The following is a 13,080-nucleotide window of genomic DNA, read 5'->3' on the forward strand; positions in this document are numbered from 1 at the left end:
TGTAGTCTTTTCTGTTCTCCCACACAGCATGGTCTGATGATGAGTGTCAGTAAGATACCCGAAACATCACCTTATTAAACTATATTATTATTAATAATATAGTTTTATATTATAATATAAAACTATAAGTTTTATATTTTAATATGCAGCTTATTAGGCATGCAGCCTAATAAACTATATTATTAATTTCACAGGATATGAGTGATATGAATATAATAACTTTTATGTTAAAATATTTCATAAAATTAAGACATATCAGTGCTTGCTTACTTCAATATTCATGAGTATTTTTTTTTTTTCCAGTGACCCCATAAAAATCATGTTGAAGTTGATGTCAAAAAAAAAGAAAAGTTGATGCCACCACTCATTTTTAATGAGTGGTGGCCAATTAATTACTTTTTTGCACTGCTCAATGATACTTGCATGTGTTTTATTTGCTATGAAGCCTTGTTGGTGTTCAAGAAATATGTGAAACATCACTACACCACAAAACATGCCTCAAATTACGATAAATTTCAAGGAGCTTTGCGGCAGAAAAAACTCCAAGAACTAACCCAAACTTTTCAAAGCCAACAACAAAAAATTAGTAGAATGTTTACTCATTAAGATTTATCTGCTTGTTAGAGTTTGTTTTTGAGCCAAATCATTGCCAAAGAAGAAAGGACCTTTACAGATGGAGAATTTTTTGGCAATTGCAGAAGTTTGTCCTGAGAAAGTAAAGTATTTTGCATCTAAGTTTGTTTTCATCAACTGTAATAAGAATTGAAGATTTAGGAGCGGATGTTCAAAATCATCTTGTAGAAAAAGTTCATGCATTCACACATTTTTCAATAGCAATTGATGAGAGTGAAGATACAGTACAGTTCAATTACTAATTTATATCCAAGGTGTAAATCAAAATTTTTCAGTAACTGAAGAGCTAGTTGCATTAAAAAGCTTGAAAGATTCAAAGGCGAAAATATATTTTTGAGTGTGTCAGAAGTGATTGACGGCCTCAAATTGAATTGGGATTTGCTATCAGTGGTTGATGGATGGCACTAAAAATATGGTCAGTACTAAAATTGGGTTCGTGGGTCAGCGTCATAAATACCCTGAGTAAAAATATTAAAAAACAATGCAATTTCATTGTAAAATTTACTAGCAGTCTATGTTCAGAAAATTTTTGGGCGTAGATTCAGTCATGTCAGCTATAATATCAACAGTAAATTTTATTCGCAAGACTGGTCTGAATCATTGGCAATTCAAAAATTTTATTGAAGCTGAATATGGTGATTTGTTTTACTAAACTGAAGTATGATGGTTGAGTCACTGTAACATGTTGAAACAAATTTTTGAACTTAGGATCGAAATAGATCTATTTTTGAATGAAAAATTGAAACTTGTTCTGGGACTGTCAGATCTGAAATGGTTGTGGAACCTTTCCTTTTTAACAGATATATGTGAACACCTGAATTTTCTTAATATGAAACAAGGATGAGACAAACTTGTCAATGAATTGTATTATAATGTCAACACATTTGAAACTGGAGATATTTAAGTTAACTATTTCATAATAATTTTTCACCTTTTTCCATGTTGCAATAATTTATCTAAAATGACTAGTTGTAATTTTTCCACCGAAAATTTTGTTCAGAACATTAGTTTGTTGCAGGGAAAAATTTGCAGCTAGATTTTTCTGATTTTAAAAATAATTCAGAGGTGTTTGAACTTTTTCAAAATTCGTTTGATGTCAACAGTGTTGATGAGAATTTACAATTAGAGTTGGTAGATCTTTATTCTAATGCTGCACTAAAAGGAAAATCTAATTCAGTTTAATTAAACATTATCTGAGTCAGATTATCCAAAAATTAAAAAAAATTGCAAGCATGATTACATCAGTTTTCGGAAGTACATGCACATGTGAGCAGACCTTTTCAAAAATGAAATATGTAAAATCAAAAATAAAATCACGTCTAACTGACCCCACATTTACATGACTTTTTAAGAATTGGAGCTTACTTTAAAACCTGATATTACAAAACTTAGTTGCACTCTACAACCACATTCATTGCATTAATTATAATTTTGTTGTATTACTAACTGTATTTTTGTGATTAGTACAATAAATAAGTAATAATTAATTTTGTTGTATTACCAACTGTATTTTTGTGATTAGTATAATAAGTAATAATTAAAATTTGATATAAACAAACTGGTATATTTTATATTACATATCCATTGATTTATTTTTGAATCTCTAGATATAGATAAGTATAAATTTTGTTTCTCTGCATGGCATTAAAGTTATGCAGCAAATGTAGTTTTCAGTAATTAGAAATTTTCTCTGGCCCACCACATATTCCAAAAATTCATATGTGGCCTGCTTCTCTAAAAGTTTGGGAATCCCTGCTCTAGATGATTATTTTATATAGAAGTAAATAATACAAAACATATAAATGATTCAGTTTAAGAAGCATACAAATTTAATATTACATTTTCAGGTTCCGCTTGATTGCTGTTGACCATGGTTTATTTTCTTTCATCGATCACAACCTTAACAGGTGGCCTCTTATACTTGTAACCAATCCGAAACATGCCCTTTATACAATGCCTAAACTGGAACCTTTATTACGTATGAAAAAGTCAACACATATACGGTAGGTTTTTAGCAAAAATTTTCTGTGTTGTAATGATGCTTTTATATTTTATTTATTCACAATATAAGCCAACAAACATACTTGCATAAGTTAAGTACAGTAGAAATAAAAATGCATTGCAGTAAGTTTAAAAAAATGTGGCACTCTCTTCTGTTTGTTGTAATGGTATTTTATTGCTGGTCAGGTACACTGCTTAAATCCTTGCTCCCTGTGGTATAAGAGGAGAATAAGTGAACAGCAAAAAATGTTCCACTGATGGAATAATCCAAATGTTTTATTGCTTATTCCTGGCTGACTTCTTTGGTGATATAAAAGATTGACTTATTAACTTGCATGTTGCATTATTTTTAAATGTTAACACTTTTCGTTGTCCATGACAGTATGGCAAGTTTTCCACTTCTTAGTCCTGTTAGAGACTGAAGGAGTTCTCAAAGGTATGTTTTGGAGCTGTAATTATTTACTCTTAGACAGAAGAGGATATGGTTTCCGTGCGAGTTATTCTGGGTTTTTCTGCTCATATACACAAATCAGCTCCATTAACATACTTGCATAGACTTAATAAACTACATGAAATGGTTCACTAAGACTAATGTATTTACTGACCAAAACATTGGATATGAATGAATTCTGGGGAATGTTTAAACAAATTATCCTGGAAGTCATAAACATATTTGTTCCCAAGGATTGACTTGGTATATTGTGGCTTAATCTGCTGACATGTCATAAAGCCTGTGTGTACCCTATATGCATGAAAAATATTTATGTGAAAACAACTTCGAAAAAAATGTGAAACGGAAAGGATGTAAATTATGTTACTTCCTATATGACGTCAATGTGGTCACTAATGTTGATTCTGCAGAGTAAGCAAAGGGCGTGACCCACTACTTACCGGTGGAAGGTCAAAGATGTTACTATTCGGGCCCATTTGACCAATTCTTTTTCCAAATGTCGCTAGAATCGTCACCATGTTTTCTCATTCCAATTCTTTATTTGATTTTCTATTACGCTCTCGCTTGATAGGTGACTCGGTCGGTATATAAGTTACAACTGAACTCTGGAACATTGGTTGATGAAGCAAATACCAAGCAGCCTCTTGACTAGTAACTTTGACAGAGTTGAGCATGTCAATGCTTAATTTTCTTGTTATTTCAATGATGCCAAACTCAGGATACTCATTCATAATTTCAATAATTTTACATTGTAAATTGCTATTCCTGCGATTGGTCTTATTTACACATTCAACAATATAAGCAAGAATATCAGAACGGACATATGCACAAGTACCACCTTTGAGGCGAAAGGAATCATACAGCAAATAATTTGGACATCTGAGATGAGCAAATAATTTGTTTAAATTATTTGCTCATCTCAGATGTCCAAACAATTTGCTATATGATTCCTTTTGCCTCAAAGGTGGTACTTGTGCATATGTCCGTTCTGATATTCCCTGTCAGAGAATTGGCAATTTGGAATCTCCTCTCTTTGATCTTCTCTGGCTTAAAATTTCTACCTCATTGTGTAAAATTCATCTGTTGTCTCTACTGTTCTCCCAACTCCACTAATCACTTGGAGCTCTTTGACTTCCTCTCTTTGCAACTTGACTTTCTCCAGTCCAGCTTTCCTAACAGATTTTTCATTTACCTACAAGAATACCAGACAATCCTAATCATACAGCCAATACGCTTGATCTTTTTCTCACAAACAACCCTTCTAAGTACAAGGTTGAAGTGAGAGGTCCTTTAGGCACTTCAGATCACAACTTGGTGATTGTCTCTTCTCCAATGGAACCTTTATCTCATGGCTATTCCCAACCTCGTATTGTTTGGCATTACAAGAATGCAAAATGGGATGACCTGCGAGACTTCTTTTCTTCTTTTCCTTGGTCTGATTACTGTTTCAAAACTTCTGATGTCAACGTTTGCTCAGATCGTGTCAGTGAAATTATTCTTGCAGGAATGGAATCCTTTATCCCACACTCCACTTTAAAATCTCGTCCTTTATCTAAACCTTGGTTTTCCAATAAATGTGCTAAGGCTGTCCAAAAGAAGAATGTTGCATATCGTAATTGGCTTGTTTCTAATTCTTCAGTTTCATTTTCTGCCTACACCAAAGCTCGCAACAATTGTAAAGCAGTTATTAATCAGTCCAAACTAGAGTTTGAACAGGCTAAGAGTAGAAAACTTGCTTCTTGCCCTAATGGTATCCGAGCATTCTGGTCTCTTGTCAAAGCTAATGGCCGCAACTTTTGCCCATCTCTGCTCCCACCTCTGTCCAAACCAGATGGTTCTGTTGTCACTTCAGCCAAGGATAAAGCTGACCTGCTAGCATCCCATTTTTCTTCGAGCTCATGTATTAATGATCTTGGTAAAACACCTCCCACCATTCCTAACACACTCCATTCAATGCCTCCTGTGGTCTTCCATCAAAAGGATATCAGAAGGATTTTAATGAATCTTGATGCTAAGAAAGCTCCAGGTCCTGATGGTATTTCTCCACTTGTTCTCAAAACCTGTGCTCCTGAACTTACTCCTATTCTTTGCCGCCTTTTTTCACTTTCTTATTCCAAAGGTGTTTTTCCTTCTGCTTGGAAATTACTCATATCCAGCCAGTTCCTAAAAAGGGTGACAAATCCCTCCCATCCAATTATCGTCCCATTGCAATTACTTCTACTCTTTCTAAAGTAATGGAGAAATCAATTAACCGCCAACTCTTAAACTACCTAGAAACCTTCCGTCTGATCAACGATCGCCAGTATGGATTCCGTCAGTGTCGATCCACTGGTGATATTCTGGCTTATGTTACCCATTTATGGACTAATTCAATGGAAAGGTTCGGTGAAACACAAGTAGTTGCTCTTGACATCTCAAAGGCTTTTGATTGTGTTTGGCATAAAGGTCTTCTAAACAAGCTTCCATCTTATGGTTTGCCAACTGTTTTTAGTAATTGGTTATCCAGTTTTCTCTCTGATCGCTCACTGAGGGTGATGGTAGATGGCTCTCTGTCTTCTAACTTCTCCACTAATGCCGGTGTCCCCCAAGGTTCAGTTCTTTCCCCCACTCTTTTCCTCTTGAATATCAATGACCTTCTTCCATTAACTGTAAATCCTATCCATAGTTTTGCCGATGATAGCACATTGCATTCAACTTTCCATTTTGAGAAACCTTGTCCAGCTCAATCAGCTTCAAGTTCTCGAAAATCTGCTGCCAATTCCTAAATGCCGATCTTCAGGTAATTCTCCAGTTGGGCAAAGACAACTTAGTTGATTTCAACCCTTCTAAAACTCAATCTTGTCTTATATCGCGCAAAAAGGATTCTTCTGCTCCTATGCTTATCTTTAGTGACTCCGATTTCTAGGCAAAATGATATATCTCTTTTGGGGATTACCATGACTTCTAATCTCTCTTGGCACAAGCACATTACAAATGTTGCTTCCTCTGCATCTAAAAAACTTGGTTTTCTCTTTCGCTCTCGGCGTTACTTTTCTTCCAAACAGCTGCTTACTCTTTATCAATCGCAAATCTGCCCTGCCATGGAATATTGTTCCCACATCTGGGGTGGTGCCCCCAAAACCTCTCTGAGGCTTCTTGATTCCATTCAGAAGAGGGCAGTTAGGGTAATTAATGATTCATCTCTAACAGAGTCTCTCCACTCGCTTTCTCATAGACGCACTGTTTCTGCTGCATGCCTCTTCTACATATACTTCCATGGGCACTGTTCTTCTGAATTGGCTTCTATAATTCCTGCTCTCTCTTTCAAAATAGTCCGAATACGTGCTGCCACTAGCCAACATCCATTTACTGTCCAACTTCAAACACACAGAACCAACTTTTCATCTTCCTGATTTATTCATTCAACTGCCGTTTTCTGGAACAACCTTCCTTCATACGTATTTCCTGAAAATTACAGTCTACAGAAGTTCAAGTCCAATATCAACAAATATCTTCTTTTGTCTTCTCAACCTCCAACCCAAGCACGGTACTAAGTACTATAGGTTCTAATACCTCTCGTGGTTGGGATTCTCATAAAAAAAAAAAAAAAAAAAAGCACCACAAGAATATTCTTCTGTGATGAATTGAATGTCAATGTTAGACTTTAAAACATTGAACACAAAAGGGTTGAAGGGGTTATGCTATTTTTAATGAAGTTCTAATTTCAAAAAGACTTTTGGCCAAATAATACCAGCTCAAAGTAAATCGATATAATATGATTCCAAATGAATGCAATTTTCTTTAAAGAAGTGATTGATGCTGGTATAATTGTTGTCCTCTAGATTCTTCCACGATTTCTTGTATTCAATATTATTTTTGACTCGTTGAGTGTCTGCTTTTGACAATGAGATTTAAAATCATTGTAGATCGTGGTGGCATAAATGGAGCTTCAAAAATAAGTAGAACTGTTTGAGTATGGAGTTTTATATTACCTGAGGCTTTTGTAGAAATGGTCTAGGATATTTTTTTCTGTAGTACTTTCCTTGACATGCTGATACAAATAATCATCTAGTTGATTTAATAATTTTGTTCCCCTTGTCGAGTTTCCTTCTAATTTTCTCCAATCAATTAGAGGCAAATTGAAATCACCCATAATAAGACATTGATGCTTACTTGCCCATTCCATTTGCATGTAGAGGCTTTCGTCATAATCTTCACAATCACGTGGGCAATCATATATTACTCCTACTCGCATTATACCTTTGTTTCCAACTATCTCACACCATACAGATTCTGTATTAGCACATGAAACATCTGAATCCGGGAAAGCTATTGTCGCACTCAGGCTGCTTCTGATAAGAAGCATTACCCCACCACCCCTTCTATCTACCCTATCCTTCCTAAACACATTATACAAGCTGTACTGAAACTCGTCATCCCCTATTTCCGTGTGGCACCACGTTTCCATAAGCCCTATTATGTCTGCGTTACTTGTTTTAACCCACAGTTCGAATTTGCTCATTTTATTGACAACACTTCTAACATTACTATATAAACAATTAAGACTCACTTTTCTTGTATATTTAACAACCCTAACACAACCCTTGAAATTTTTTAGGCTCTCTTCCCTGGCATTAGCTGCCTGCTCACTTGAAATGTTTCTGTCCCCAGAACATCTAGATAATATGTCCAGTTGGGGAAACAGATAAGAACTCTTGAGGTATGTGCAAGAGTTACTTTGACCAATATTATCAGATAAACGTGTGTCAGTATTACCCACATTCCCCTCCTAACTAGCAGTTTCCCTGAACCTTTAAGGTATCCTCAATAATACTGGCAAAAACTTTTGCACCACCGAATTCCTTCTACCTACAAGTGTGGGCCAAGCTGATAGAAATTTCCCCTCAAAAGCCTTGCAGAGTCCTTCAAGTCTTGAGTTAATCCACAAGGCTGTTAACATATAATCCCTCCTATCATGTCTGGGCAGAATTGCAGACACAGACATTGTGGCCTAGCTTGCAACATTTTCTCAGCATGGTCTTGTATTTTTCCAAAAAATCATCAGATTGTGTACGTTTAATGTGATTAGTCACCACATGAATAATAATAATCTCTTTACCTCCCTTAAAATCTGACAATCTGTTGGTGACATCATTAATAGTTGCTCCCGGCAGACATACCCTCGTTCTACTCCATCTATCCTTTATTACAAAAAATATTCCCCTTTTCTCTGACAATAGTCTCCTAATAAAACAAAGTCCTTTTGAACCAGAGTAGTTTGCACTTGGTTTTTCTGTTTTGAGGCCTGAATTGTGAGTGCATCACTTAGTAGATTGCTGGAGTCTTGAGTCCCTGGCGAGCTCCCAGATGCATTATTCTCAAGTGCAAGCACCCGTTTTTTCAGTGACTCAAATTGTTCCATCAGTGCACCAAATTTTAATTTAAGATTGGTGCACTCCTTACATCGATCACAAAGAAAAGAATCCCCAAGTGAGCTATGATTAGTCACCAGGTCGACCTTGGAAAACATTCCACATGTTCCGCAACAGATTAAATCATGACTCGTCCGTAAATCGGCATCGCTATTTCTGTGTGAGTCACGATACCCTGTGACGTGTTTAAGGCACATTGGTAACTTAAAAAAGTGTAAATTTGTACTTAATACAGTATATCTTTAGTTTTATAGCCTGTGGATAATATTCCTCCTATTTTTGCTAATTAGAATCGCTGTTTAATAGAATTAAACTTTAATTCACAAACGTGATCACAATGACCGGTGCTTCTACATATCGTATAGTGAATAGTACTTTACTATGGTGAGTCCATCGTAATGTGATTTGATTGTACAATGTACCAATTGTAAATTGGGGGTCCACTGTATTTTTAATTATTTACGTGAAACTTTGGATAATTGGGGCAGTCACTTAATCGGGCCAAAATGCACTAGTCCCGATGTGTCCCAAATAACTGGAATTGACTGTATGTGATATCAAAATTATGTTTTGCATCCTGCAAACTCATTCTGTGTCTGAACTGTAACTGCAGCTTTGTCTAGCCAGTGACTCCATTATTTTCCCTGGAACAGAAGTTAAACTAACAGGTCTATAATTATTTTTGTCACCTTTTCAACCCCCTTTGTGAATTGGAGATACATTTGCACATCCTCCAGTCCATAGGGCCCTCCCTGAATCTAAGGATGCTCTCGTAATTTATGGCTAAGGGTTTGCTTACTTCCTTCGCTGTCTCCTTCAATACAACTGGATAGATTCCATCTACCTCAGCTGCACTTTTTATGTTTAATTTCAACAGTTACTCCTCCACTTTGCTCTCCGTTATTACAAAATCATTTAGCTTCCTGTTTGAATTTAGTAAACTTCAGTCTTCCCCTTCCCTCCAGAATTCCTGATGTGTGAATGTAGATGCAAAATACTCATTCATTTTTTCAGCTACCTGAGCAGGATCATCAACTGTCGACCTTTCGATATCAAGCGGACCAATCTGATTCATTCCCTTCCTTTTACAGTTTAGATAAGTAAAGAAGTCTTTGTTGTTTTTCTTTGCGTCCTTTGCCAAAGATTTCTCATAATCAGCCTTGGCTTGCCTGACCTCCTTTGTGATGTGATTACAGACTAGTTTATATCTCCCATAGGCTTCTGTGTGCATATAACTGATAATTTATATGCATCCCATGCATTTTTTCTTCTCTGCTACAAGCCTCATTAGTTCATCTGACATCCATTTTGGCCTAAATCTTGAACAGTATTCTTAGTTTGTATGAAAAGCCTAGTAGCTTCCAAGATTAATTCCTTGAAGGCTTGTCATTTAGAATTCGCTATTGTTAATATCATCAGTCGATCCCACTATAAAGAATTGGAAAAACTATCTGAGACCACTGTAGTCACCTTTACGAAAGCAAAAACTCTTCCCTGTAGCTTTCGTGGTAGTTACATCTTTAAGCAAATCCCACATCAGTACACTGTGATCACTGTCACCTAGTGATTCCTTTATCTGGAAATTCTTGATGCATGAATAATCACTGCTGGTAATCAAATCAAGAGTATTACTCCCTCTGGTTACCCCTTGAGCATGTTTCTGTAGAAAACAATCATCCAATAAATCCACAAAAGTGTTGTGTGTGTGTGTGTGTGTGTGTGTGTGTGTGTGTGTGTGTGTGTGTGTGTGTGTGTGTGTGTGTGTGTGTGTGTGTGTGACCAACCCTCAAGTTCCACAAGTTTCTGGGAAGTTAAAATCCCACATTATAAGACATTCGGATTTACTGGTCCACTCTTTCTTCTTTGCAATTGTTCTTTGTAATCATCAGAATCATTAGGCCTATAACACACTCTTACTCTCATTTTCCTTTTCCCAGTGCTTATGTCACACCAAACTGACTGAACTTTGCACTGTCCACCAATGTCAACTGGATGCACTTCCTTAGATTTTGTGTTTCTTTATTAGCAGCATCCTTTCCTATCCTGTCTGTCCTTTCTGTACACATTCTACTCCGCAATTCTAATTCTGCACTGCTTATATATGTGTGACACCATGTTTCTGATATCTCAACAATATCTGCCAATATCTGACTTCAAATTCATCAAATTTATTTACTATACTTCTAGCATTGTTATACATACAAGTATACATGCACCTGTTCTTACTCTTAGTTACTCTAACACAGCCTATGTATTTACTTGTTTTGTGATGACTTCCAGCAGTTCTTGAAATCCCCAACAGACATGGCAATTTTTAAATGAGCAAATATCCACTGAAATTATATAAGAGATGTATAGCAAGATTTGGTTAGAAATACGTACACACAGTTCTCAAGTATGAGGGGTTAATCTTGTATTATTTATCATACCCTTTTAATACCTTTCCCTGACTTAGGTAGTACAGTAAAATACTGTTTTAGTTTAATTATAAGTTGGTTTTTTTTTTTTTTTTTTAAATCCTATGATGTGAGCAATACACTAAGGAAACCAGTTTTTCCCTGCTTCCTTCGTGTATCGTGGCGGTGAGATCCAACCGGATAGTGTGGCACCATCATGATATACAAGCCTGAGGCGGGATTCAAACCCGCGACCTTTGGGTTGCCAGGCAGGCATTTTACCCATCCGGCTAGCCCGTTGGCTATTATAAGTGTTTGAAATGATATTATAAGTGTCTGTCCCATATGATGTAGTAGAACAATTTCTATGTAAGTGCAATAATGTTACCATTATTTGATTATCTGATAACTCACACTTCTCAATTAAATAATTAATTCTAAACTTACTTTTTGGAAATTTGAATTACTTTGAGTTATTTTCTTAATAGGGTATTGGTGTTTTCTCCACATTCCATAGAGCTTGTACAATTAAGTATAAACAGTGGTAGATGGAGCAATCTATCACATGTTGAAGGGCCACTTTTTATATTTTCATGGAAACCTACTGATTATCCATCAGGAATACACAACATGGAAGTATATGCCAGAGTAAGTTTCCTGTTTTAAAGTTAAAAATTGCTTATTAATTTTTATTTTTACTTTACCTTACTTGACATGGTGAAGACTAGATAAGGAATTTGCATCATTGCAACTAACATTTCTGTGTGTTAACAATTGTGAAATGGTTTGCATCTGTTAACTCAAAAATTAACCTAATTTTACATAGCAAAAAAAAAAAAGTTCCATTACAACAGGTAAATTGGCAAACACATTCAGCAGTTTACGAACATATTCTAATGCTACACAGCCTTAATCTGGGCCGTTTTAACACATGGGTGCACCCAGTGGACACCAGAGGCCTCAGCCTACTAGGGGGGCATCACTTGTTGATCTTAAATAATTTTTTAAAAGATCCTCTGTCCCATATGTTACGTTGCAGTCGAAAGCACTGCAAACACGGAACATTATGATATAAGAATAATGTTTTTGGCTTTCTTTAAATAGTTTAAAGTGCCGAAAATATTAATATTTAGAAAAATAATTAACAAATTTAATTCTCGCTTATGATTATAAATTAATAATATATATATATATATATATATATATATATATAATTATAATTTTTAAGTGTCCGCTACTCTCTGTGCAAAGCTTCTCACATGCAAAGTAACATCACAGATGCCTTATAGGTCCGCTGCCTGTTGACAAATTTATTGCTCAGCGAATTGTATTTTGTAGGTTTGCTGCATCAGCTTTATTGCAGTTGGCCACCATACTGGTTCTGTTATTTGTCATATAATAACCCATCAGTCTTCACCAATATAGTATTTTACTTTGTATTTTACATCTTGTTGGCCATTTATATCAGATGATATCTTAAAATGAAATGGATTTTTGAAAGTGGTGCTGCAAAAAGAAAAAAGGCAAAGCATAAAGAAGAAATGATTAAACAGCTTCTAAAAGTTAAAACCTTCTTTACTAAAACAGGTTTGGATTCAGTTACCACAACCAACAGCAAAGTTGAAGTCCTTCAACTTCTACAGCCTCAAATGCTGAAGAAAAACAAAATACTATTATCCATCCCGAAAGATGCAGTATTAACGATTCCATAGCTATTACGTCGAACGCTTTGGAAATTGTACGTGAAAATGAAATTGATCTTTCCGAAAAAGTGCAATTTGATGAAATTCATAATAATGTAAGTAATATAAGTTCTGATCAAATTGATGATATTATAAACATAAGTTCTGATCCTGCATTATGGCCTCCTGTAAATAATAATTTACAATCCTATTGGATAGAAAAATATCCGTCTTTGTGTCAAAACAGAGAATGTGATTTTATCAAATTAGTACGTATACATAAGGCAGCTGATGATATTATTGAATCAAGGCATTTAACCGAAGCTATGTTTAAGCAAAAATTATACAATGGGGAAATACTATATCAAGATCATGACTCAGACCAGAGCAGCAAAGCAAATGGGAGTGCTGTGACTCAGGGGAGATTTTTGAAAGTGGGGCAGTTAGATGGGGCAGTTTTCCTCTGAATCACAGCCTTTTAAAATGTACTGCTTGTTTGATGTTTG

General features: G+C 35.5%; 1 protein-coding gene across 1 annotated transcript in view; it reads left to right on the forward strand.

Moving 5' to 3' along the window:
- The window catches only part of LOC150088669 (transmembrane protein 62-like), a 366,503-nt gene that overhangs the window by 175,715 nt on the left and 177,708 nt on the right, over window positions 1-13,080 (forward strand). The window contains exons 8-9 of the mRNA XM_090370285.1: window positions 2,481-2,636; window positions 11,381-11,540. Of these exons, the coding sequence (XP_090226411.1) occupies window positions 2,481-2,636; window positions 11,381-11,540 (316 nt within the window). The remainder of the gene's footprint in view (window positions 1-2,480; window positions 2,637-11,380; window positions 11,541-13,080) is intronic.

Source organism: Mastigoproctus giganteus, chromosome 3 (genome assembly GCF_048544385.1).
Source record: "Mastigoproctus giganteus isolate SK-2022 chromosome 3, ASM4854438v1, whole genome shotgun sequence".
Lineage (NCBI taxonomy): Eukaryota > Metazoa > Arthropoda > Arachnida > Uropygi > Thelyphonidae > Mastigoproctus > Mastigoproctus giganteus.